This window comes from Geotrypetes seraphini, chromosome 5 (genome assembly GCF_902459505.1).
Source record: "Geotrypetes seraphini chromosome 5, aGeoSer1.1, whole genome shotgun sequence".
Classification (NCBI taxonomy): Eukaryota; Metazoa; Chordata; class Amphibia; order Gymnophiona; family Dermophiidae; genus Geotrypetes; species Geotrypetes seraphini.
The window spans coordinates 157,438,358-157,463,941 of record NC_047088.1 but is presented as its reverse complement, the minus strand read 5'-3'; the positions used below and the strand labels follow the sequence as shown (position 1 = coordinate 157,463,941).

Sequence of the window (25,584 nt, the reverse complement as noted above, 5' to 3'; positions counted from 1 at the left end):
ATGGGGCTTCGGAAAAAACACCGGAAGGACAATAGACTGATTGAGGTGGAAATCAGACACAACCTTAGGTAAAAATTTGGGATGGGTGCGAAGAACCACCTTATCATGATGAAAGACCGTGAAAGGAGGATCCGCAACCAAGGACTGTAACTCACTGATTCGACGAGCAGATGTGAGTGCAATCAAAAAGACTACTTTCCAAGTCAGAAACTTAAGATGCGACTTGTCGATGGGTTCAAAGGGAGGCTTCATAAGCTGAGCCAAGACCACATTAAGATCCCACACCACCGAAGGAGGTTTCAGAGGAGGATGGATATTCACTAGCCCCTTCATGAAACGTGTCACCAGAGGATGAAGAGAGAGAGAACGACCCTCAAGATGCCGATGGAATGCTGCAATGGCACTGAGATGCACCCGAATGGAAGTCGTTTTCAGGCCAGACTCAGACAAATGCAAAAGATATTCCAGAATCGAATCCACAGGTACCGAATCTGGTCGCAGACTATTCAAAGAACACCAGGATGTAAACCTGGTCCATTTCTGAGTATAGCAAAGTCGAGTCGAGGCCTTACGCGAGGCCTCCAAAACGTCCCTCACGGCCCGAGAGACCGGAAACGAAGTCAGAGGGAGAGAAACCAAGCAGTCAGATGTAAAGACTGAAGATTGGGATGCAACAGCGAACCCCGACTCTGAGACAGCAGAGAGGGAAACACCGGTAGAAGCAGAGGTTCCCTGGTACTGAGTTGAAGAAGTAGGGAGAACCAGGGCTGCCTTGGCCACCGAGGTGCAATGAGGATCATGGATGCTCCGGTCGATCTGAGATGAACCAGCGTCCTCAAAATCAGAGGGAACGGCGGAAACGCATAAAGGAACCTCCCCTCCCATTCGAGGAGGAAGGCATCCGCTTCGAGACGATCCGGAGTGTAGATCCGCGAGCAATAGAGGGGTAACTTGCGATTCTCCGGAGAGGCGAACAGATCCACTTGAGGAGTTCCCCAGCGGTTGAAAACCTCGCGAAGTACTCGGGAGTTCAGAGACCATTCGTGCGGCTGGAGAAGACGACTGAGTTTGTCTGCCAGCTGGTTCAGCTCTCCCTGAATGTAGACCGCCCGCAGGAATATATTCTGGGAAATAGCCCAGTCCCAAAGACGGAGAGCCTCTCGGCATAGAGGCCAAGAGCCCGTACCCCCCTGTTTGTTGACATAGTACATCGCTACCTGATTGTCCGTCCGCACGAGTACTACCTGGTTGCGCAGCAGGTGGACAAAAGCTCGCGCAGCCAGAAAAATGGCGCGAAGCTCCAGCACATTGATGTGGCACCGACGGTCCTCGACCGACCACAGACCCTGCGTCCTCAGACCGTCCAGGTGCGCTCCCCACGCGTACTCGGAAGAGTCCGTCGTCAAGACCTTGGTGTGAGGAGGAACGCGAAACAGCAAACCCCCTGACAAGTTGGAAGAGTCGGTCCACCAACGGAGCGATCGACGTAAACAAGGAGTTACTGATATCCGGGAAGACACCGGATCGCGATCCTGGCGCCACTGCGACACCAGAGTCCATTGCGCGATCCTCAGGTGCAAGCGAGCAAACGGCGTGACGTGAACCGTCGACGCCATGTGACCCAGCAAAACCATCATGTGCTGGGCCGACACCTGCGATTGCCCTCGACAATGACGACTCCACCGAAGCAGAGTCTCCCGCCGGGCCAGGGGGAGAAAAGCGCGAAGGCGAACCGTGTCCAGCACGGCTCCAATGAACTGGAGAGACTGCGCCGGACGCAATTGGGACTTGGAGAAGTTCACTTCGAACCCCAGGCCCTGTAAAAGACTGATAGTCTGTCGGGTCGCTAAGAGAACCGCCTCCCTGGACGGGGCTTTGATCAGCCAATCGTCCAGATAGGGAAAGACCTGTAGACCCCTCGAGCGCAGGGCCGCCGCCACCACCACCATACACTTGGTGAATACCCGAGGGGAAGATGCCAGCCCGAAGGGAAGAACCCGATACTGTAGGTGCAAATCCCCGACCTGAAAACGCAAGAACCTGCGGCAAGCGGGATGCACCGGAACATGGGTGTAAGCTTCCTTCAAGTCCAGGGAGCACATCCAATCCCCCTCCTCCAAAAGAGGATAGAGAACCGGGAGCGATAACATACGGAACTTCTCCCGGACCAGGAACTTGTTGAGCTTCCGGAGGTCCAAAATGGGGCGCAAGTCCCCGGTCTTTTTTGGGACCAAAAAGTAACGGGAGTAAAACCCCAGGCCCCTCTGATCGCGAGGCACCACCTCGACCGCCCTGAGGCTCAACAAGGCCCTGGCTTCCTCCAGGAGAAGGGCCAGCTGGTTTCGATTGGGAGGGCAAGCCCCGGGGGGCAAGTCCGGAGGCGGACAGGAGAAGTTCAGCGAATAGCCGTCTGAGATTATCCCGAGCACCCAGGCGTCCGACGTGATCACCGACCAGGCCCCGGCAAAGGCCGTCAGCCGACCCCCGATGGGGAGGGGGTGGCTCGATATTGCGGTGAGGGCCCGCCCCCAACCGCCTATCCCGTCAAAAGGACGGCGCGGCCTTGGCGGCCCCCTGCGCGGCAGGTTTAGAGGGGCCGCCTCTACTCTGCTGGGACTGTCTTCGAGGGGGCGGTCTGGAGAAGGCCGGTGTGGACTTCTGAGGGTATCTCCTCGGAGGCTGTCTGAAAGGACGCTGGGCAGGAGCCTTAGGCTTCGGCTTCACCAGAGAAGCCAGGGAGCGTTCCTGTTTGGAAAGTCGCTCCGTCGCCGCATCCAAAGTGTCATCAAACAATTCCACCCCAACGCAAGGCAAATTAGCCAGGCGTTCCTGCAAATTGGACTCCATTTCGAGGGTACGAAGCCACGCCAGCCGGCGCATGGCCACTGCACAGGCGGACACCCTCGAGGCGAGTTCAAATGCATCATAAACCGCGTGGAATAAATATAGGCGCAGCTGGGTCAGGTTGGAACTAAAGGTGGCGAACCGGTCCCTATGCGACTCAGGCATCACCTCACGAAAGGAGGGGAGGTCCTTCACCATCGTACGGAGGAAGGAAGAGTACGAGAAGGCATAGTTCAGGACCCTGGTAGCCATCAGAGAATTCGCATAGAGACGGCGCCCAAATTTGTCAAGGGTCCGGCCCTCCCTGCTAGGCGGGACCGTCGCCGAGACCCGGGAAGGCTGAGATTTCTTAACCGCCGATTCCACGAGGAGCGAAGTATGGGAAAGTTGGCCCTTCTCAAATCCCTTGATGGGAAGGGTGCGATACTTAGACTCCATTTTGGCGGGGACCACCGCGACCGTCAATGGAGCCTCAAGATTCCTCAGAAAGGTCTGACAGAGGACCTTGTTAATTGGAAGGCGCGGCGACTCCCTGGGGGGGGGCAGGAAGATCCTGCTCCTCCAAAAACTCCTTGGTGTAAGTGGACCCTTCAGACAAGTCAACACCCAAAGCCGCAGCCATATCCTGCACAAACCTCGTAAAGGATGAGGGTTTAGCAGGAGGAGAGGGAGACCTAGACTTCCCGGCAGAGCCGAAGGGAGAGGCCTGGTTGGAGTATCTGGGCTCCCTACCCGACCCCGACCCCAACGAGGCACAGTCCTGCGACCTCGACGGGGTCGGAGACCGGGTGCGCCTGGAGGAACCCCTCGGGGATCCCCCCGGGGTCCGAGGCACCGAGGCCCGACCCTTCGGCCCGGGCGAGGAAGCCCGAGAGCTCTCCCTTGCCGGAGACCGGAACAAAATGGGGTTATCGACACGCAAGTCCCGTACCTGCAAGGCACCGCCCCCGGCCGGTGACGAGCGACCACGCCGCCGAGGCGAGGTCCGAGACCGCTTAGCCTTCCTCGGCCTGCGCCTCGCTCGAGACCTGCCCGAGGGAGAGGAACCCCTCGAGGACCCCGAGGACGAAGACGAAAGTCTTCGTACTCGGCGCCCCTTGTCCTTCGGGCGCACACTACGCTCCGGCGGATCTCGCGAAGCCGGGTCCGAGGGAACTACCGAGGTCGAGGCCGTGGGCGCCTCGGGAGCCGAGGCCCCGGTACCCGAGACCGAGGTCGCCAACAACGGGGCCACCGGGGCCGAAGCCCCCGAGGCCGAAGCTGCCGAGGCCGAAGCCTGGTGCAGCTGGTCAATGGCCCCGGTGAGCTCCGAGGCGATTAACGCCCGGAGCAATTCCTGGAACACGGGGATTGACATCCCCTGCGGCAAGGCCTGCCGCTGCTCCTCGGAGGGCGACCTCGGTCTCGAGTATTCCCTCGGGGCAGCGGACGCTGGCAACTTGGGCTTCACTGAGGCGGACCCACCCGCCGACGAGCCCGAGGATGGCTTCTTGGATGGAGCTGAGGAGGGAAGCGGAGACTTACCCGAGGCCTTGGAAGAGGCCAGCTGCTTCGAGGGCACCGAGGCCCGAGGCGAAGCCGACGGTCCCGAAGCTGAGGTCGAGGCCGGTGTCGAGGCCGAGGTCAAGGCCGGGGCCGAAGCCGAGGCCGAACTCGAGGCCTTCCCCGGCGGGGACTCTACAGAGAAAAGTTCCGCCATGCGGGCCTTGCGGCGTTTAAGTGCCCGCTTCTGAAAAGTGGCACACTTATCACAGGATGCCGTCGGGTGTTGGGGCCCCAAACACCGCAAACAGCACCCGTGCGGGTCAGTAATCGAAAGGAGTCTTTCACAGCGCCCGCACTTTTTAAAGCCCGTTACGGGCCGGGACATGTGCCCACAAGAGAGCCGGGAACAAGCGAGGTTCCCCGGCCACGACTACCGGGAGCCCCCGGTAGGAACGGATACGAAGAATATTTTTTTTTTTTTTTTTTTTTGAAAAAGAAAGAAATAAAGTAAGAAAAAGACGAAAAAACGCAGCGACCGTGCGAAAAACCCTACACAGCCGCGGCGAACAGAAGGCACAATTTGCACAAATTCTCCACAGGGCTTCTGGCTCCGCGGATGAAAAAGAACTGAGGACCACGAGGTGGGGATGCGCCCTCTAGTGGCAAGAAGGCTAGCACATGCGTGGTGCAGTGTGCAAACTTGAAACTTCTAGCAAGTTTGCTTGAAAAGCTGTCCGCGCTGGGGCTCCGTAGATGACGTCACCCACATGTGAGAATATCATGCCTGCTTGTCCTGGGATAATACAGTCTTAATGTTGCATTAGTGTCTTGTTCAAAAACTAAAGAGACAAGTAAAGTTGCTCTTTCAGACTTTTCAGATAAAAATGTTTCAAGCAATTCTGTAACATTCAGAGCCGCTTTCAAATTCAAATTGAAATCATCTGCCTCTGAGCTCATTCCCATGTTCTTTTTTGCTGGTAAATAATAAATTCAATTGACTGGAGGAATATTTTCAGGGGAAAAGTTCAAAATCACAATAAGATATTTTTTAAAGATTTCCATGGGAGTTATGCCCAGAGACTTTGGAAAATTTAACAAATGCAGATTTAATTATAATTTTCAATTTGTTCAATCTTTCTATTTAATAAATTCTTATCTTTAATGATCCCAAATGTTAAATCCTGCAGAGTCTTAACATTCTTTTTAAGGCAAATTCTTCCTTTGTGCCTTCTATTTTTCTCCCCAGATTATCCACTGTACTCACAAGTGTGAATTTCTTGAGAAGACTTGGTTACTGTGTTGTTCAACCTTGAGAGCGCCTCCCAAATGCTCTCCAAAATCACCACCGACAGTCTTACCAATTCAAAAGAAGTCCCAGAAATCACTCCAAGGTTTCTTTCCTCTCCACTGCATCTACAGCCCCTCGAAACGGGTTTCCCCAGCAAGAATCTCGCAAGGTTCATCTAGCTGCACAGCAAGCATAGCAGGGCACACTGGTGGAACAGCTACTGGAGGAGATAAGGTGACGTCCAGGTCCAAGTCCTCTGGGTCTCTTCCACCTAGAGACACAGTGGATAATGCTCCAGATTCCTTCATGGGCAGCAAACCTCAAAATTGACTGCTGTGCCGGAGAAGAGGCCCTTGCTGTCAAAGAAGCAGGCCAAACACCACCTTTTCTTTTGGTGTACGGCATATTGAGGAAATAAAGTAATACGCAGCAGAAACAGATCAGGAACACTGACACCAGGTTGCTGCCATCTTGGCTCCTCCCCAATCCAAGCATCATTAAGGATTGAAATATGAAACAAAAACATCATCAGAAATATCACATTTTCTTAATATCTTCATTGTAACTTGAGACTGAGAAACATTACAACCACACCATGGGGAACAGCACAAGTTTGTAATCTGAGTGTTCTTTTAGACTCCTCTTTGTCCATTAGGTCCCAAATTCACCAAGTGATTAAGAACTCATATTTCAAACTGTGCTTTGTTAAGTAAATTGAGTTCCCTGTTACCTATATCTGATTTCCAGAAATTGTTGCAAGCTATGATATTGGGTAGTTAAGAATACTGCAAAATTATCTACTTCGGTTTGCCAACCTCTTCTTTGCAAGCATTACATGTACTTCAGTTTGCCAACCTCTTCTTTGCAAGCATTACATTAGATTTCAGCAAAGCCTTTGATACAGTTCCTCAGAGAAGGCTCTTGAACAAACTTGACGAGCTGAAGTTAGGACCCAAAATGGTAAACTGGATTAGAAACTGGTTGACGGACAAACGCCAGAGGGTGGTGGTTAATGGAATTCGCTCGGAGGAAGGAAAGGTGAGTTATGGAGTCCCTCAGGAATCAGTGCTGGGGATGATCCTGTTCAATATGTTTATGAGTGACATTGCCAAAGGGTTAGAAGGAAAAGTTTGTCTTTTCGCGGATAACACCAAGATATGTAACAGAGTAGATACTGAGGAGGGAGTGGAAAACATGAAAAAAGACCTGCAAAAGTTAAAGGAATGGTCTAATATCTGGCAACTAAAATTCAATGCAAAGTAGTGCAGAGTAATGCATTTGGGGATTAGAAATCGGAAGGAGCTGTATGTGCTGGGAGGTGAGAGGCTAATATGCACGGATGGGGAGAGGGATCTTGGGGTGATAGTATCTGAAGATCTAAAGGCGAAGAAACAGTGTGACAAGGCAGTGGCTGTGGCCAGAAGGATGCTAGGCTGTATAGAGAGAAGCGTGACCAGTAGAAGAAAGAAGGTATTGATGCCCCTGAACAAGTCGATGGTGAGGCCTCACTTGGAATATAGTGTTCAATTTTGGAGACCATATCTGGCAAAGGACATAAAAAGACTTGATGCAGTCCAGAGGAAGGTGAAGAAAATGGTAGGAGGTTTGCACCAAAAGACGTATGAGGAAGCCCTGAATATGTATACTCTAGAGGAGAGGAGGGACAGGGGAGATATGATTCAGATGTTCAAATACTTGAAAGGTATTAACGTAGAACAAAATCTATTCCAAAGAAAGGAAAATGGTAAAACCAGAGGGCATAATTTGAGGTTGAGGGGTGGTAGACTCAAGAGTAATGTTAGGAAATTCTTCTTTACGGAGAGGGTGGTTGATGCGTGGAATGCGCTCCCAAGGGAGATGGTGGTGAAAAAAAACGGTGACAGAGTTCAAACAAGCGTGGGATGAACACAGAGGATCTCTAATCAAAAAATAATGGGTATAGATTGAAGAACTAAGGCCAGTACTGGGCAGGCTTGCATGGACTGTGTCCCATATATGGACATTCAGTTGAGGGCAGGTTGGGGAGGGCTTCAATGGTTGGGATGGTTAAGATGGGCTGGAGTGAGCTTTGATGGAGACTCCAGTAGATAGAACCTAAGCACACTCCTGGGCAGGGCCGGGGTTTCTGGCCCAGAAATATCTAAGAAAAAGGACCACTTTAATTAAATAAATGTATGCAGCATGTATGGTTGGGCAGACTGGATGGACCATTCAGGTCTTTATCTGCCTCGTTTAAGAAATGGAAAAGATCAAAAACGGATGAAAACTGGAATAAGCACAAACAACATCAACGCAGGTGCCATAATGTGGTAAAAGGGGCCAAAAGAGACTATGAGGAAAAAATAGCTAAGGAGGCGAAAAACTTCAAGCCGTTCTTTCGATATATTAAAGGTAAACGACCCGCGAGGGAAGCGGTGGGACCGTTGGATGACCAAGGAATAAAGGGAGCACTAAAGGAGGACAAAGCAATCGCCGATAGACTGAACACATTTTTTGTGTTTGTATTTACCGAAGAGGATATACAGCATACTGGAACCCATCAGGCTAGATGCTTGAAGTGAAAACGGGAAACTGACTGGGTTAACGGTCAGTCTAGAAGAGGTATGCATGCAGATTGATAGGCTTAAGAGCGATAAATCCCCAGGACCAGATGGCATCCGTCCGAGGCTCATCAAGGAACTGAAAGGGACCATAGGTGAACTGCTTCAACTAATAGCCAATCTGTCAATCAAAACGGGAAAGATTCCAGAGGACTGGAAGGTGGCAAATATTATGCTGATCTTCAAAAAAAGGTTCGAGGGGAGACCCGGGAAACTACAGACCGGTGAGTCTGACCTCGGTACCAGGAAAGATGGTAGAGGCACTGATAAAGGACCACATCATTGATCACCTTGACAGACACGGTCTGATGAGGACCAGCCAGCACAGTTTCAGCAAAGGCAGACCTTGTTTGACAAACTTGCTGCACTTCTTCGAGGGAGTAAACAGGCAGATAGACAAGGGCAACCCAGTCAACATTGGAGGAGGAGAGTGTGGCGCAGTGGTTAAAGCTACAGCCTCAGCATCCTGAGGTTGTGGGTTCAAACCCAAGCTGCTCCTTGTGACAATGGGCAAGTCACTTAATCCCCCCATTGCCCCAGGTACATTAGATAGATTGTGAGCCCATCGGGACAGAGAAGGAAAAATGCTTGAGTACCTGAATAAATGCATGTAAACTGTTCTGAGCTTCCTTGGGAGAACGGTATAGAAAATTGAATAAATAAATAAATATCTGGACTTTCAAAAGGCATTCGACAAGGTTCCGCATGAACGACTACCTCGGAAAATTGCGAGCCATGGAATCAAGGGTGAAATACTCACATGGATTAAAAACTGGCTGGAGCATACGAAACAGAGTGGGGGTAAATGGACAATACTCGGACTGGAAGAGCGTCACCAGTGGGGTGCTGCAGGGCTCGGTGCTTGGACCTGTGCTCTTCAACATCTTTATAAATGATCTGGACATAGGTACGATGAGCGAGATGATTAAATTTGCGGACGATACGAAGTTATTTAGAGTAGTGAAGACGCAGGGGGATTGCGAAGATCTGCAACGAGATCTAATCAGGCTCAAGGAATGGGCATCGACATGGCAGATGAGGTTCAAAGTGGATAAGTGTAAAGTAATGCATGTCAGTAACAAAAATCTCATGCACAAGAACAGGATGTCCGAGACGGTACTTGGAAAGACCTCCCAGAAAAGGGACTTGGGAGTTTTGATCAACAAGTCGATGAAGCCGTCCATGCAATGTGCAGCAGTGGCGAAAAGGGCAAACAGAATGCTAGGAATGATAAAGAAGGGGAGCACGAACAGATCGGAGAAGGTTATCATGCCGCTGTACCGGGCCATTGTGCGCCCTCACCTGGAGTGCTGCATACAGCACTGGTCGCCATACATGAAGAAGGACACAGTACTACTCAAAAGGGTCCAGAGAACAGGGACTAAGATGGTTAAGGGGTTCGAGGAGCTGCCATACAGCGAAAGATTAGAGAAACTGGGCCTCTTCTCCCTCGAATAGAGGAGATTGAGAGGGGACATGATTGAAACATTCAAGGTACTGAAGGGGACAGACTTAGTAGATAAGGACAGTTTGTTCATCCTCTCCAAGGTAGGAAGAACGAGAGGGTACTCTTTAAAGCTGAAAGGGGATAGATTCCGTACAAACATAAGGAAGTTCTTCTTCACCCAGAAAGTGGTGGAAAACTGGAATGCTCTTCCAGAGGCTGTTATAGGGGAAAACACTCTCCAGGGATTCAAGACAAAGTTAGCCAAGTTCTTGCTAAACAAGGACGTACGCTGGTAGGGCTAGTCTCAATTAGGGCGCTGGTCTTTGACCAAAGGGCCGCCACGTGAGCGGACTGCTGGGCATGATAGACCACTGGTCTGACCCAGCAGCAGCATATCTTATGTCATTTACTATGTTACGATATAGTACAAAACTTGTATGGATTTTCTAGTTTTGAACATGTGACATCTTTTTTTGAAGCTGCTGCATTGTCTGCCCATAGCACAACAAATTAAATTTAAATTACTTGTTTGTTCATTTGGAACCGTACCATGATTCATCTTTTTATTTGTGTGATAATTTGCAACAATATGCACCATCAAGATCTTTGCATTCTATGCATATTTGTACATTTGACGTGCCCAATTATTGACATTTATGACTTAAATAAGCAAAGATTGGCATTTTTTCAATTGTTAGCCCACGTGAATGAAGCAAACTGCCCTTGGAATTAAGACAATAAAAGAAAACACCTTCTTTCAAACTGATGTTGAAATGCCACCTAGTTGGCCAAACTTATATCATGCTTTGACATGCCCATTTTTGGACTGATGTAGCTGTTACTAGTTTTCAATGTGTATGTTTTAATTATGTATGTTGTATTGTTCACCGCCTTGGATAAAGGTAGGCCATAAATAATAAACAAACATATGTAGCTAGCTGTATTTTATATATATATATGTTCTACAGTATATGCAATCTATTAAGGGATTTCATTTATCATGTGTTATCTGTGTTATATACACTTTAATACACCCCAGTAAAATAATCATATAACAGAAATATGATAATTGTCATCATAATGGACAGTTCAGAGTGACATTCATATTTCTGACACAATATAATGTCATTCCTATTATTTTTAGGATTCTATTTGTCTGTCTCCAAATTTATCTCATTGCTTGTATTTGGACATTTTACTATCATGCTGTCAACAAAATTTTAAGTTTTATGTCCATCTATACTTGCTGCACCTTTTCATAATGTTGATATAAGAACCATTTCATGAATTAATCCCTCTCCCACGCTTTGACACGCAGCTCCTGATTGGTGAGGCCCAACTTTAGTACAGGAAGAGGCGGTCGGAGCATATCGCGAGCGATTTCCTTCACTCGCCGGCGATCCGGCTGCCCTCTCCTACCTCTCCAGCTGCCTCTCCTGCCTCCCCTTTGCGGTCGGAAAATACCGCGAATGACCGGGATCCCGGACCATGAATTCGTGGGGGAGCACTGTACTTGGTTCTGCCTAGGTGTTTCTTTAATCTTAACTTATTAAAACCAAGTACCTGAAAATATCCTAAATAGTAGAACCACGAGGGCTTAGTTAATTCCATAGTTTGAGATTAGTCCATCTCTCTGCCATTGCTAGGTCAGTTCTGTAAACAAAGAGGAATCCCAGTCTAGCCCAGTTTCTCAACATGTGGTACGCGTACCCTTAGGGGTACACGAGCCGCTTGTTAGGGATAAGCAGCACTTGCCGCCGGCGAGGATACTGCCTGCTCACCAAAGCAGCTGCCAGTGAACCCTCCTTCCTGCCCTCCATCTTCTACCAAAGCTGACCCAGAGGGCTTCCCTCTAATGTCAGAGCTGATGTCAAAAGAAAGCCTTCTGGGTTAGCCGGGGGTGAGGGGGGTTGTTCTCAGTTACCTCATTCTGCCTTCAGCAGTACTCGTTGCAGGTTCACACGCTGCATTGAGCTGACCCGGAAACCTTCTCTCCATTGTCAAGAGTTGATGTCAGAAGGCTTGTGGGTTAGCCACATGCAGTGTGTGAATCACTGCCTGCGCGTCCCTGAAACAAGTGCCGCTGAAGGCAGAAGGAGCAAGTGCGGCTTGAGTAAGTAAGGGAGAGAGGGGACATGATCTAGGACAAAGGGAGAAAGCGGGGGGAGGAAGGAGTGTGTTGGGACATGGAAAAAGCACAATTTTCGGACAAAAACTGGAAGGGGGGCACAAACTCGGAACACAGAAGGAAGGGAAGGGGCATGAACATGGGACAGAAGGGGGTATTAACTTGGGGCAAAGGTGGGAGGGAATAGAAAGGGAGAATTGTTGAGTATGAGTGTATGAGTAAGAGGGAAAAAGATGGAAACATGGGGAAAGGAAGAAAGAGGAAAATTGGGCATCGAAAGAGGACTGAGGTGGAGATGCATGGGGAATAGAAGGATGAGAGGGGAAAATGTTGGATATGGTGGTGGAGAGGGAACAGAGGGACATATTGAAGAGGAGGACTGTTGGACATAGGGCTCCTTTTACTAAGCTGCAATAGCGGTTTTAGCGCACGCTGAATTGCCGCGCGTGCTAGACCTTAACGGCAGCATTGAGCTGGTGTTAGTTCTAGCCGCGTAGCACGGGTTTAGCGTGCGCTAAAATCCTGCGTGCGCTAAAAATGCAGCTTAGTAAAAGGAGCCCGTAGTGATGGAGGAAGAGATGTGGCATTGTGATGGAGAGGGGTGATAGAAGGAGAAATGGGCATGGGGCTGGTGGGCAGTGGTGAAAAATGCAGCACATGATCCAGGGGATGAGAGAGGGAGAAATGTTGGATGTGGCATTAGAGGGGTTGGGAGAGATGCCTGGATTTCTCATGACAGATAGACAGTGAGAGAGAGAGAGGGATACAAGTTTATTTATTTAAAAAATTTCTATGCTGTCTAAAACTAAACGGTTTACATAATTTACATACTTAATTTTAAAACAAAAACATGATAAAATAAACATACAAACAATCCTCAGAAATCATGACAACAAAATACCATAACTTGCATAGTAAAGATCATGAATAGTTCATCAACTCTGCAGAGATGAAAATTATTGGCCAGAGAAAGGCATCTACAAATAACTGCGTCTTAAGTAATTTTCTAAACATGCCCTTTTCACGGCAATTTCGTTATCTGACCCACCAGGGAGTTTCATAACTTAACTCCTGCACAACAAAAAGTCATTTCACAAGTCTCAACAATCCTTGGATTCACAGTCGTCTTCAGTAACGCTAGATTCTGAGAGCGATCTTTTTGTATAACTAAGTGTATTATTTTTAAACAATTTTGGAATATTTCCATACAAGAATTGATGACAAATCATTACTGCTTTATACTGTACTCTGAAGGCGACTAGTAGCCAGTGCAATTTTTGGAGATGTGGCGAAATGTGATCATATTTAGACAATCCCACTATCAATCTTGCTGCTCCGTTTTGTATAACCTGCAATGCTCTACATCTTGCTTTTGTTATTCCAAGGTACAGGGCACTGCAGTAATCAAGTCTCAAGAAAACCATCGCCTGGACTACAGTACAGAAATCATATGGTGCTATCATTGGTTTTAATCGATGTAAGTTGTCAATAGTGGTGGAGGAGAGAGGAAGAAAAGTTGGACTCATGGAGGGACAGAGATGTTGGTTGGGGAAGGGAATGAGATCTGGAGGAGAGGAAGCGTGCAGGAGGCAGAAAGATAGAAATACTGGATACATAGTCAGAAGGAAGTGCAACCAAAAACTCATAAAAACACCAGACAACAAAGGTAGGAAAAATTATTTTATTTTCAATTTATCCCCTCTTCTACAAAACCCCGCTAGCAGTTTTTAGCGCAGAGCACCACGCTGAATGGCCCGCACTGCTCCCGAAGCTCATTGAGTTCCTATGAGCATCAGGAGCAGCATGGGCCATTCAGTGCGGCTCTCTGCACTAAAAACCGCAAGCGCAGTTTTGCAGAAGAGGGGTTTAATGATTGAAATGTGTCAGTTTTGAGAATTTATATCTGCTGTCTGTATTTTCCACGATATTTGTCTGTCTATGTTTCTATAGTTGTTACTGAGGTGACATTGCATATTTTAAAGTCATCTGCCTTGACCGCTTCAAGAAAAAAAAAAATAATATAAATAATTAATATTTTCTGTGCATATAGTGTGCTTTATGTATTTTTAATTTTGTGGTTACCATTATGTATTAATAAGATTATATTGTGTGAATATGAAAAATGGATAGAAGAAATTGCATTACAATTAGTACTATTATTATGAGGGTAGAGTCAGTGGGGATCCGGAAGGTTCGCCCCCCACATTTCGCCCCCAGCAATTCGCCCCTCACATTTCGCCCCCCACATTTCGCCCCCAGACACATTTCGCCCCCACACATTTCGCCCCCGCACATTTCGCCCCCCGGATGTTTCGCCCCCACACATTTCGCCCCCGCACATTTCGCCCCTGAGTGTCAGACTATTCCTCTCGCAGGCGATTTCTTTGCCGACACGACGGCAGGCTACAAATTCAAAGTGCACAGCTGGCTGTTCTCACTGCCTCTAATGTCGGCCCTGCAGCTCCGGACTTCCCCACACCTGCTCTTCCCCCCCCCCCCTATTATTTTAAATGTTATGGCAGCCGCGGCGCTGTATCCATCGGAGGAGACTTCTAACCTCGGCCTGCCCCGGAACTCTTCCTGCAACAGCAACTTCATGTTCCTGCCTAGGCGGGTGGTGGCTGCAGGAAGAGTTCCGGGGCAGGCCGAGGTAGCGTGCACTGTCTGTCAATTCTATCAACCAATTACAGTTAAGGGGGTGCAGATGAGCCTGTTCTTGCCACGTCTCCTCCTCCCCTTCCCAGTCTTTTGAGCTTTGAATCTAAAAGGAGCGACACGCTTACTTAAGCACAGCGTCTGCCTAGCCTGTCAGCCAGTCAAGGTAGAGGGGAGGGGCGGGACCCTGTGGCACCATCCCCCCCCCCCCAACGCGGGACCCTGTGGCACCATCAGCTCTTACTCCCTCTAACGCCGGCCCTGCAGCTCCGGACTTCCCCACACCTGCTCTCCCCCCCCCCCCCCCCGATCACTATTATTTTAAATGTTATGGCAGCCACGGCGCTGTATCCATCGGAGGAGACTTCTAACCTCGGCCTGCCCCGGAACTCTTCCTGCAACAGCAACTTCATGGCCGAGGTTAGAAGTCTCCTCCGATGGATACAGCGCCGTGGCTGCCATAACATTTAAAATAATAGTGATCGGGGGGGGGGGGGGGAGAGAGAGCAGGTGTGGGGAAGTCCGGAGCTGCAGGGCCGACATTAGAGGCAGTGAGAACAGCCAGCTGTGCACTTTGAATTTGTAGCCTGCCGTCGTGTCGGCAAAGAAATCGCCTGCGAGAGGAATAGTCTGACACTCAGGGGCGAAATGTGCGGGGGCGAAATGTGTGGGGGCGAAACATCCGGGGGGCGAAATGTGCGGGGGCGAAATGTGTGGGGGCGAAACATCCGGGGGGCGAAATGTGCGGGGGCGAAATGTGAGGGGCGAATTGCTGGGGGCGAAATGTGGGGGGCGAAACTTCCGTGAACCGAGTCAGTGGCGGAACTTGGGCAGGGGTACTCAGTTGATATTTGTTAGACTTAGGGGGCACTTGGCTTGAAGAAGTTGAGAAATACTGTTCTAAGACAAAACCTTCTGTACATGACCTATTATTTGAATCAGGTCTCAGTTTCCCCATACACTAAAACCAAAAAAAAACACAGTGCACCAGAAAAAACCTAGATCAGCTACAAAATCAAAATTTTAAAACAAACTTGATATAAAAGAACTGATTGAAGTAATATTCATCATGCAAAATTCAACAGGCAAACCTACCCTTTTGATGTCAGTGATAGCGCTAACTGAGCTGGGGTACTTGAAGTAATCTGCAAGCATAGCAATAAGATGGTCCGTAATGCTGGCAATTCGCTGCAGCTCAACATCAGGCTCTATCAGATATGCAAGTGTTTCAGCTCCTTCTACTCTCTCCTCCAACAACCTCTCTTTACTACACATCCGGACCAAGCATGGCAGGGTCTGAAAAATTACAGAAAAATGTGCTTTTATTTGGTTAGCCTTCTGATAGCCCTTTATAGCTCTGTTTCAGTCTTCCTAGGCAAGCACATAGCTCCTAAACAGAAATCAATTTACATATTCACACAGGCCAAATAATTGGCCATTTTGATTTTTTCCAGTATGTACATTTCACAAGTTTCAAGTTTCAAGTTTATTAGTTTGCTTGTTGAATCGCTTAATCAGATTTCTAAGCGATGTACAATAAAATATACATGTGAGGAAACGAAAACATTACATACAGTTAATTAATTATAACGTAAACAAAAGGTAAGAGGGGGTGAAATACATTTTTTATAGTAAAGAAAGAACATACAGGGAAAATACATAAGGAAATTAAAAAAACAAAAGATAGAAAAATAATTCGCTAGAATAACACTTTATAATAAAATTTAATTAATTTGCAAATGCGTCTTTGAACAAAAAGGTTTTTAATTCGCTTTTAAATTTCCCAAACACCTTCTCCTCCCGTAAAAACATGGGAAGCACATTCCAGATCTGGGGAGCTGTACATGAGAAGATAAATTGTCTTCTTGTGCTAATAACTTTTAACGAAGGAATTGATAAAAGGTTCCGTTCACTAGATCTTAAAGTTCTTTTAACTGAATATGGGATAAGTAGTCTGAATAAAAATGCTGGAGTCTTATTTTCTAATGTTTTAAAGATAACAGTACATAATTTATGTGTAATTCTATGTATGACTGGAAGCCAATGAGCCTTTTTAAGGAGTGGTGTCACATGATCAAATTTTTTAGATTTTGTTATTAATTTAATAGAAGCATTTTGAATAATTTGTAAACGTTTAATTTCTTGTAACGCAATTCCTGTAAATAATGAGTTGCAATAATCGATTTTAGACATCACCAGAGAGTGAATAAGAATATTAAGTGCTCTGGGACAGAGGAATTTAGAAATGGATCGAATTTTCCGCAATCTATAGAAGGTGGTTTTAACAATACCGTATTTTCGCGGATATAACGCGCACCATTGTAAAACGCGCACAGGGGTATAGCGCGCAGAAATCACGATGATATGTACAAAAACTTTTCTATACCGCGCTCAGGCATATAACGCGCATGCTGCCCGACTCTCCTCTGGCCACCCCGACTCTCCTTTCGCTCTCCCCGACTCTCCTCTGGCCACCCCGACTCTCCTTTCGCCCTCCCCGACTCTCATCTGGTTGCCCCGACTCACCCTGACTTTCGGTGCACTGCCCCGACTCTCCTCTGGTTGCCCCGACTCACCCTGACTTTCGGTGCACTGCCCCGACTCTCCTCTGGTTGCCCCGACTCACCGTTCACCCGCCCTGACTTTCGGTGCACTGCCCCGCCTCTCCGTGCCTGTCCCCCTTGAAGTCCTGTCCCCCCTTGAAGGTCTGCCTGTCCCCCTTGAAGATCTGCCTGTCCCCCCTTGAAGTCCTGTCCCCATCCTGAAAGCCTGATGCCCCCCCTCGACGTCCGATTCTTCTCCCCCCTCGGCAGGACCACTCGCACCCCCACCCCGAAGGACCGCCGACTCCCCGACAATATTGGGCCAGGAGGGAGCCCATATCCTCCTGGCCACGGCGACCCCCTAACCCCACCCCGCACTACATTACGGGCAGGAGGGATCCCAGGCCCTCCTGCCCTCGACGCCAACCCCCCCCCCCCCAACGACCGCCCCCCCCCAAGAACCTCCGCCCGTCCCCCAGCCGACCCGCGACCCCCCTGGCCGACCCCCACGACACCCCCACCCGCCTTCCCCGTACTTTGTGTAGTTGGGCCAGAAGGGAGCCCAAACCCTCCTGGCCACGGCGACCCCCTAACCCCACCCCGCACTACATTACGGGCAGGAGGGATCCCAGGCCCTCCTGCCCTCGACGCAAACCCCCCTCCCTCCAACGACCGCCCCCCCCCAAGAACCTCCGACCGACCCGCGACCCCCCTGGCCGACCCCCCCACCCCCCTTCCCCGTACCTTTGGAAGTTGGCCGGACAGACGGGAGCCAAACCCGCCTGTCCGGCAGGCAGCCAACGAAGGAATGAGGCCGGATTGGCCCATCCGTCCTAAAGCTCCGCCTACTGGTGGGGCCTAAGGCGCGTGGGCCAATCAGAATAGGCCCTGGAGCCTTAGGTCCCACCTGGGGGCGCGGCCTGAGGCACATGGGCCAAACCCGACCATGTGTCTCAGGCCGCGCCCCCAGGTGGGACCTAAGGCTCCAGGGCCTATTCTGATTGGCCCACGCGCCTTAGGCCCCACCAGTAGGCGGAGCTTTAGGACGGATGGGCCAATCCGGCCTCATTCCTTCGTTGGCTGCCTGCCGGACAGGCGGGTTTGGCTCCCGTCTGTCTGGCCAACTTCCAAAGGTACGGGGAAGGGGGGTGGGGGGGTCGGCCAGGGGGGTCGCGGGTCGGTCGGAGGTTCTTGGGGGGGGGGCGGGCGTGGGAGGGGGGGGGGTTTGCGTCGAGGGCGGGGGGGCCTGGGATCCCTCCTGCCCGTAATGTAGTGCGGGGTGGGGTTAGGGGGTCGCCGTGGCCAGGAGGGTTTGGGCTCCCTTCTGGCCCAACTACACAAAGTACGGGGAAGGCGGGTGGGGGTGTCGTGGGGGTCGGCCAGGGGGGTCGCGGGTCGGCTGGGGGACGGGCGGAGGTTCTTGGGGGGGGGGGCGGTCGTTGGGGGGAGGGGGTTTGCGTCGAGGGCAGGAGGGCCTGGGATCCCTCCTGCCCGTAATGTAGTGCGGGGTGGGGTTAGGGGGTCGCCGTGGCCAGGAGGGTTTGGGCTCCCTCCTGGCCCGATATTGTTGGGGAGTCGGCGGTCCTTCGGGGTGAGGGTGCGAGTGGTCCTGCCGGGGGGGGGATGTATCGGACGTCGGGGAGTCGGCCGGGCAAGAGGGCTTGGGCTCCCTCTTGCTCCGATCGTGGATGCGGGTGGGAGCGCGTGCGAGCGGTCGTTCGGAGTGGGGGTGCGAGCGGTCCTGCTGGGGGGGTGAATCGGGCGTCGGGCGGGGTGGGAACTATGTTTAAAAACTTTTGTATACCGCGCTCAGGCATATAACGCGCGAGGGGTATGCGCGGTACGTAAAATCACGTATAACGCGCGCGTTATATCCGCGAAAATACGGTACTACTAATGTGATCATGATAATTAAGTTTATTATCAAAAATTACTCCTAGAATTTTAGTATTTTTAACTAATTGAAGAGGAATATTTTGAATCAAAATAGGAGCAACTAAAGAAAAGTTTTCCTGTTCAATAAAGAAAGATTAGGTTATCATCTTGGTAATCTTCTTTCTTCTAGATGTATCTAATGGTCCTGAAACAATAGGGTTTTGTATCTCAACTTGCAAGTTGTTTGCATGTTTCCAACTCCACCTTCTTCCCAAGCAGCTACTCCTGCCCCCTCAGTTCATACAACAGCAATCAAGTAGCACTGTAATAAAAGACATAACTGGAAGGAGGGAAATAGGGAAAAATCCCCAATAATACCATTTTTTTCCACTCTGTAACAAACATAGTAATCAACATTACAACATCCAAACTTGTGCAACCAGCACTAACCATGTATTGCTCACAGCTACTCTTATGTCCTGCTATTAAGCAGTCTTAAACCAGGCTGTATTTTCCTATGTATTTTCTTTTTTTCTTCTTCTTCTTAGTTCCTCTAGAGCACATGTGTCAAACACAAGGCCCGCAGGCCAAATCCGGCCCGCCAGGCCTTGCAATGTGGCCCGCACCGCGCTGTCATCACTGCACGCCGCTGCGTTCCATCACAATGACGCGCGGTGACATAGGAGGCTTGTGATCTCGCCGGCCGTACTTGCTATCTATCTCCCCCCATCGACCGCCCCCCCAAGAACCTCCGACCGCCCCCCCAGCCGACCCACGACCCCCCTGGCCGACCCCCACGACACCCCCACCCCCCTTCCCCGTACCTTTCTGTAGTTGGCCGGACAGACGGGAGCCAAACCCGCCTGTCCGGCAGGCAGCCAACGACGGAATGAGGCCGGATTGGCCCATCCGTCTCAAAGCTCCGCCTACTGGTGGGGCCTAAGGCGCCTGGGCCAATCAGAATAGACCCGGGAGCCTTAGGTCCCACCAGTAGGCGGAGCTTTGAGACGGATGGGCAAATCCGGCCTCATTCCGTCGTTGGCTGCCTGCCGGACAGGCGGGTTTGGCTCCGGTCTGTCCGGCCAACTACAGAAAGGTACGGGGAAGGGGGGTGGGGGTGTCGTGGGGGTCGGCCAGGGGGGTCGCGGGTCGGCTGGGGGAGCGGTCGGAGGTTCTTAGGGGGGGGCGGCTGATGGGGGGAGGGGGGTTTGCGTCGAGGGCAGGAGGGCCTGGGATCCCTCCTGCCCGTAATGTAGTGCGGGGTGGGGGTAGGGGGTCACCGTGGTCAGGAGGGTTTGGGCTCCCTCCTGGCCCGATATTGTCGGGGAGTTGGGGAATCGGCGGGGCAAGAGGGCTTGGGCTCCTTTTTGCCCCGATCGTGTCGGGGAGTCGGGGGGGCAAGAGGGCTAGAGCTCCCTCTTGCCCCGATCGTGTCGGGGGTGCCGCGGTTGGCTGGGGCAAGAGGGCTTGAGCTCCCTCTTGCCCCGATCGTGTTGGGAGTCGGGGAGTCGGCGGTCCTTCGGGGTGGGGGTGCAGGTGCGTGTGAGCGGTCCTGCTTGGGGTGAATCGGACGTCGGGGGGGGGGAACTATGTAAAAAAAATTTTGTACAATGCGCTCACGCGTATACCGCGCAAGGGTGATTCAGGAGGCGTGACCTATAGTCCGGCATCCAATGTGGTTGTGCGGGTGGCAGAGCAGAGGAGAGAGTGAGTGTGCGGGCATAAAAAATACACAGAAGCTGCCAGTTCTTGGCATAAAGTGTAGGCATAAAAATCGCAACAGAATCTGCTATCTGTACCCAGCCAGGCATTTATTGACTGACTTTTTCATTCTAACGCAGATTTCCAATAAACTACATCTTTTACTGCCAATATTGATCCCAAAATGTCCAGGAAAAGAAAAGTTGATGGTGAAGGCAGACAATTTAATGACAAATGGGAAAATGAATACATGTTTGTGCTTAGTGAGGGCAAACCAGTGTGTATATTGTGTTATGAGACAGTGTCGGTGATGAAAGAGTACAATATACGTCGTCATTTTGACACCAAACATAATGTTAAGTATGGCAAATATACTTTGGAAGAAAAGCATAAAATTGTTAAAGAACTAAAAGGCAAACTACAATCACAGCAGCAAATGTTTACAAAGGCTACAGCGAAAAATGATGCTGCAGTGAAAGCAAGCTTTATAGTGGCTGAAGAAATTGCCCGTACTTCAAGGTGTTTTTCAGAGGGTGCCTTTTTGAAGCAATGCATGCTAAAAGTGTGTGAGAAAGTATGCCCAGACCAGATACAGAGTTTTCAAACTGTCAGTTTGTCAAGAAACACCATTGCAGACAGAGTTCAAGAACTCTCAGGAAATCTATCATCACAGCTGGCCGAACAGGCATGCAGTTATCTCGCTTTTTCACTTGCTATCGATGAAAGCACAGACAACACTGATACAGCGCAGCTGTCCATCTTTATACGTGCTACGAAGACTGACCTCTCTGTCACTGAGGAACTTTTGGATGTAGCTGCCATGCATGGGACGACGACTGGTAGAGATATATTTGAGGCTGTGAAGAAATCTATAAATAATTTTAAATTACCCTGGGAAAAGTTGGTGGGGCTAACTACCGATGGCGCACCTTCAATGTGCGGAGAAAAGAAAGGCTTGGTTGGACTAATGAAGGAAAGAATGCAAAAAAGTCACTGCCACACACCCTTGATTACTTATCATTGCATTATCCACCAAGAGGCTATGTGTGGAAAAGTTCTGGACATGAATGACATAATGACCACAGTCATTAAAACTATTAACTTTATAAGGGCACGTGGCCTGAATCATCGCCAGTTCCAGCAGTTTTTACAGGAGGTGGGTGCAGAGCATGGAGACGTGCCATACCACACAGAAGTAAGATGGCTGAGCAAGAGCGCAGTCCTCAAAAGATTTTTTGAGCTCAGAGAACAAATTGCTCTTTTCATGGAAAGTAAAGGAAAGCCCTTGCCTGAACTGTCGGATCCCGCCTGGCTATGTGATTTTGCTATGATGTGTGACATATGCGAGCATCTCGCCCAACTGAATCTGAAGCTGCAGAGACGCAAACAAGTCATCACGAAGATGTCTGACATGATCACAGCATTCCAGCGTAAACTTCAACTATGGAAGTCCCAACTGGAACAGGACAATCTTGCCCACTTTCCCGTTTGTTTGAGTATCTCAACCACTATTTCTGGTACTTTTCCTTGCAGTCGGCTGGCTACCAAAGTTAGCTGTTTACTAAGTGAATTTGAGCGGCGCTTCTCTGACTTTAGAACACAGCACTCAGGCTTTGACATCTTTGCCAATCCTTTTACAGTTGATGTCAACAATGTGCCCCATCACCTTCAGATGGAGATAATCGAGCTTCAGTCTGACAGTGGCCTGAAATCAAGGTTTCAGGATGTTGAAATTGAGGACTTCTACCCTCTACTGCCCCCTGACTCAATGCTAGAGCTCCGACTTCATGCTGCCCGTATTCTATCCATGTTCGGGAGCACCTATCTTTGTGAACAGATGTTTTCAATAATGAATCTGAACAAAAACAAGCACAGATCACGCATTACCGATGACAACCTCCATGCTGTTTTGCGGGTTGCTACAGCCCAAGAAATAAAACCGAACATTGACTCATTGATACGGGGAAAACGGTGTCAGACATCTAGCCAGAAAACAAAACAATGAGCATTTTAGGTACATTCCAATATTACTGTTTTGCTTGATACCAATATTACTGTTTTGCTTGATAGCATGTGAGTTGGTTAACAGCACTGTTAAGGAAAAGATTGTTCCACTCATTTTAAATTCACATTTCTGGTTAACATTGTCAGTTTATGACTGTTCAGTAAACCATTCGGCCCGCGATTTAGGCTGGATTTTAGATTTTGGCCCCTTCTCTGATTGAGTTCGACACCCCTGCCCTAGAACTTCAGACTCTCTGTCTCTGAACTATGTAAGGCAGGGAAACTGCTTTGCTCTCTGCTTAATTGTAATGCTTAATTATTGTAATGCTTCAGAATATTGCTTTTCTGTAAGACTATTTCTATAATATATTCTTTATGCAATCACCTCTGGCTGTGCCTCTTTGATTCTACTTCCTGGTGAGTCTTCAGTGAGGGAACTGAACCTGGGACCGGGCGTTTGTCAGGGCGACTCTCAAGTGACCCCACCAACCATATATTGTGGGGGCCACTAACAAACCTGACACTCTTCACCAGAAAGACAGCAACCCCTCTAGTGGAGTGTACTTTCAATACAATTAGAACATACACAGAAGAAATACCCATTTTAATCCATCTGTAAATCAAGGCTTTAGACACCGACCTCCCTTTCTTGGCATGACTGGTCAGAACAAAAAAGGTGATCCAAAAGGTGAAACTCTAGTAACTTCAAGATACTCATGAAACACTCACTTGATAACCAGTAAATGCAATACTTTATCCTTTTTCTTAGGGCGAAAAGTGTACAAACAGACTTCCTGATTTGACATGGGAGGCAGAGACTACTTTAGGTAAGGACAGAACCATGCTAAGGACAGCCCTGCTTCCATGATCTTAAGGAACGGCTCCCTGCAGGAAAGAGCTAGTAACTCGGAAACTTGTCTCTAGGGACAGCAGGCAGCTATTCTCACAACCCACCCACCTCCCCTGGTTGGCTTCTCTGCTAGCTATCTGAACTGAGGAGACTCGCCCTGCGCTGGGCGGGAAGGCACTCGCGCATGCGTAGTGCGGCAGACTCGAAACTTCTGAGTTTCTAAAAGCAAGTCTGCTTGCGAGGCTGTCCGCATCTGGGCTCCGTGGATGATGTCACCCATATGTCAGAATAGGCTGCTTGCTTGTCCTGGGATAAACAAACTACTTCCTGACACAAGAGGTATGAGCCCATGCCTCCTTACTGAGAGAAGACCGTCAGGTAACCCCTGAGGAACCAGGTTAATGAGAAAACAGGCCATGGACAGAAAAGGATTTTATAAAACTTCATCTCTGACCCATAAACTGCTGACAGAATAACAGTTGTTGAGGAAATTTCCATAAAGAAGCACCAGTCACAAGATAAGTGACTGCAGCAGGTCAATATGACATGCCCTGCAAAGATAACCACAGGGCAGTGGCTAAGAATAACTGAATAATTCAGATGTCCTGAGTACATAACGGTTAATAACCACAATATCCAAAAATCAGAAGAAGGAGAGGCCACTAAAAAGGAGGAAGGGGTCCATGTCCAGAAGGTTTTGACTTTAAGCCCAAGGACATACTGTCAAGGGAAATAGGGAAGTTGTTTTTGACAACATCTGAAGCCTTATAGTGACCCAAAGTTACCTATAGAAAACCCAATCATAATTTGAAAATGTAACCACCAATCAGAATGCTAATGTAACCTCCAATCAGAATGATACCCTGACATAAGTTCAGGGATAAAAGGACAAGGTATCCGAGGCTCACAGGGAATTGAATTTTCACAGATTACTAGTCTCTGGCTTATTCCTTCCCTTGACACATTGCTGTATGATCAGTCTACGGCCCAGAAATATCAAACAAGAGCCAAGTTAATCTACCGTATTTTCACGCATATAACGCGCATACATGTATAACACGCATACGCGTATAGCGCGCAGGAACAAAGCATTGCTGTAAAAAAATCTATATAGCACGCACACGCGTATACCGCACATGCTGCTATAACCTCCTCCCGCCACCTCCGCTTACTCCCTCTTCTGGCCTGCGATCCTACATCCCCCCCAGCACCGCAAAGACATCGCTTACCCGATTGGGCACCGGCACCAGCACCAATGCACAGGACGTGCCAGTGCCAGTGCCAGTGCCCGAAGATCCTCCCTCGCCTGGGCTGGGCTGGGCGGTGCGAGGGAGATCCTCCCTCTTCCCTGTGCTGGGCTGGTCTGGGCTTTGAGCATTTGCGCATGCTCAAAGCCTTCTGGTCTCGCTCTCTCCGAGATTCTGAATCTGAGAATCTCGGAGAGAGCGAGACCAGAAGGCTTTGAGCATTTGCTGCAGCTTGAACACTTTAAATCACTAGAAGTTTTGCATGATATCGAAGGAAAAATATTCAAAGTGAAATCAAATGGTTCAATGATTGATTTGTTCACTTTTTGTTTAAGAAAAATCCCAGCCAGGCATTCATAAAAAAATACTTCGATGACACCTCATTTTGCCTGTTAGTACAATCCTCCATTCTCAGCATCCTGGATTACTACAACATCATTTATTTGGGCTCCATGAAGAAAACCACCAGGAGACTAAAACTGATTCAGAACACCGCCGTCCGCCTTATATTTGGCTTAAACAAATGGGAACACATCACCCCCTTCTACCATAAACTGCACTGGTTACAATTTGAATCCAGAGTCCTATTCAAGTTTGCATGCTTCTGCTACAAAACAATATTTGGTATATCCCCAAGTTACCTCAACCCACACTTCATTCTAAATTACAACAATAAGAACTCCTGCAGAATTCATCTGTTCGCCTTCCCCTCCCTAAAACTATGTCATTTCAAAAGGTTCCTTGACAAAACCTTCTCCTTCCAGGCGGCTAAACTGAACCCATGGCTAGCCCAAATTGTGCTCGATGTCTCCACCTACCTTGACTTCAGAAAAAAACTCAAAACACACTTATTCCACAGATAGAACCCTTAATACACCCTCTTCTACTCCTATCACCTTCCATCAATGAACCTGAAT

The 25,584-nt window shown here is 49.2% G+C and overlaps 1 protein-coding gene across 7 annotated transcripts in view; it reads right to left on the bottom strand.

Annotated features, from left to right (window-relative positions):
• ARMC8 (armadillo repeat containing 8) overlaps window positions 1–25,584 on the bottom strand; it is a 274,168-nt gene that overhangs the window by 176,392 nt on the left and 72,192 nt on the right. For all 7 annotated transcript variants that reach the window (XM_033944179.1, XM_033944181.1, XM_033944180.1 and 4 more), the window contains one exon: window positions 15,543–15,743. In XM_033944179.1, the coding sequence (XP_033800070.1) occupies window positions 15,543–15,743 (201 nt within the window). The remainder of the gene's footprint in view (window positions 1–15,542; window positions 15,744–25,584) is intronic.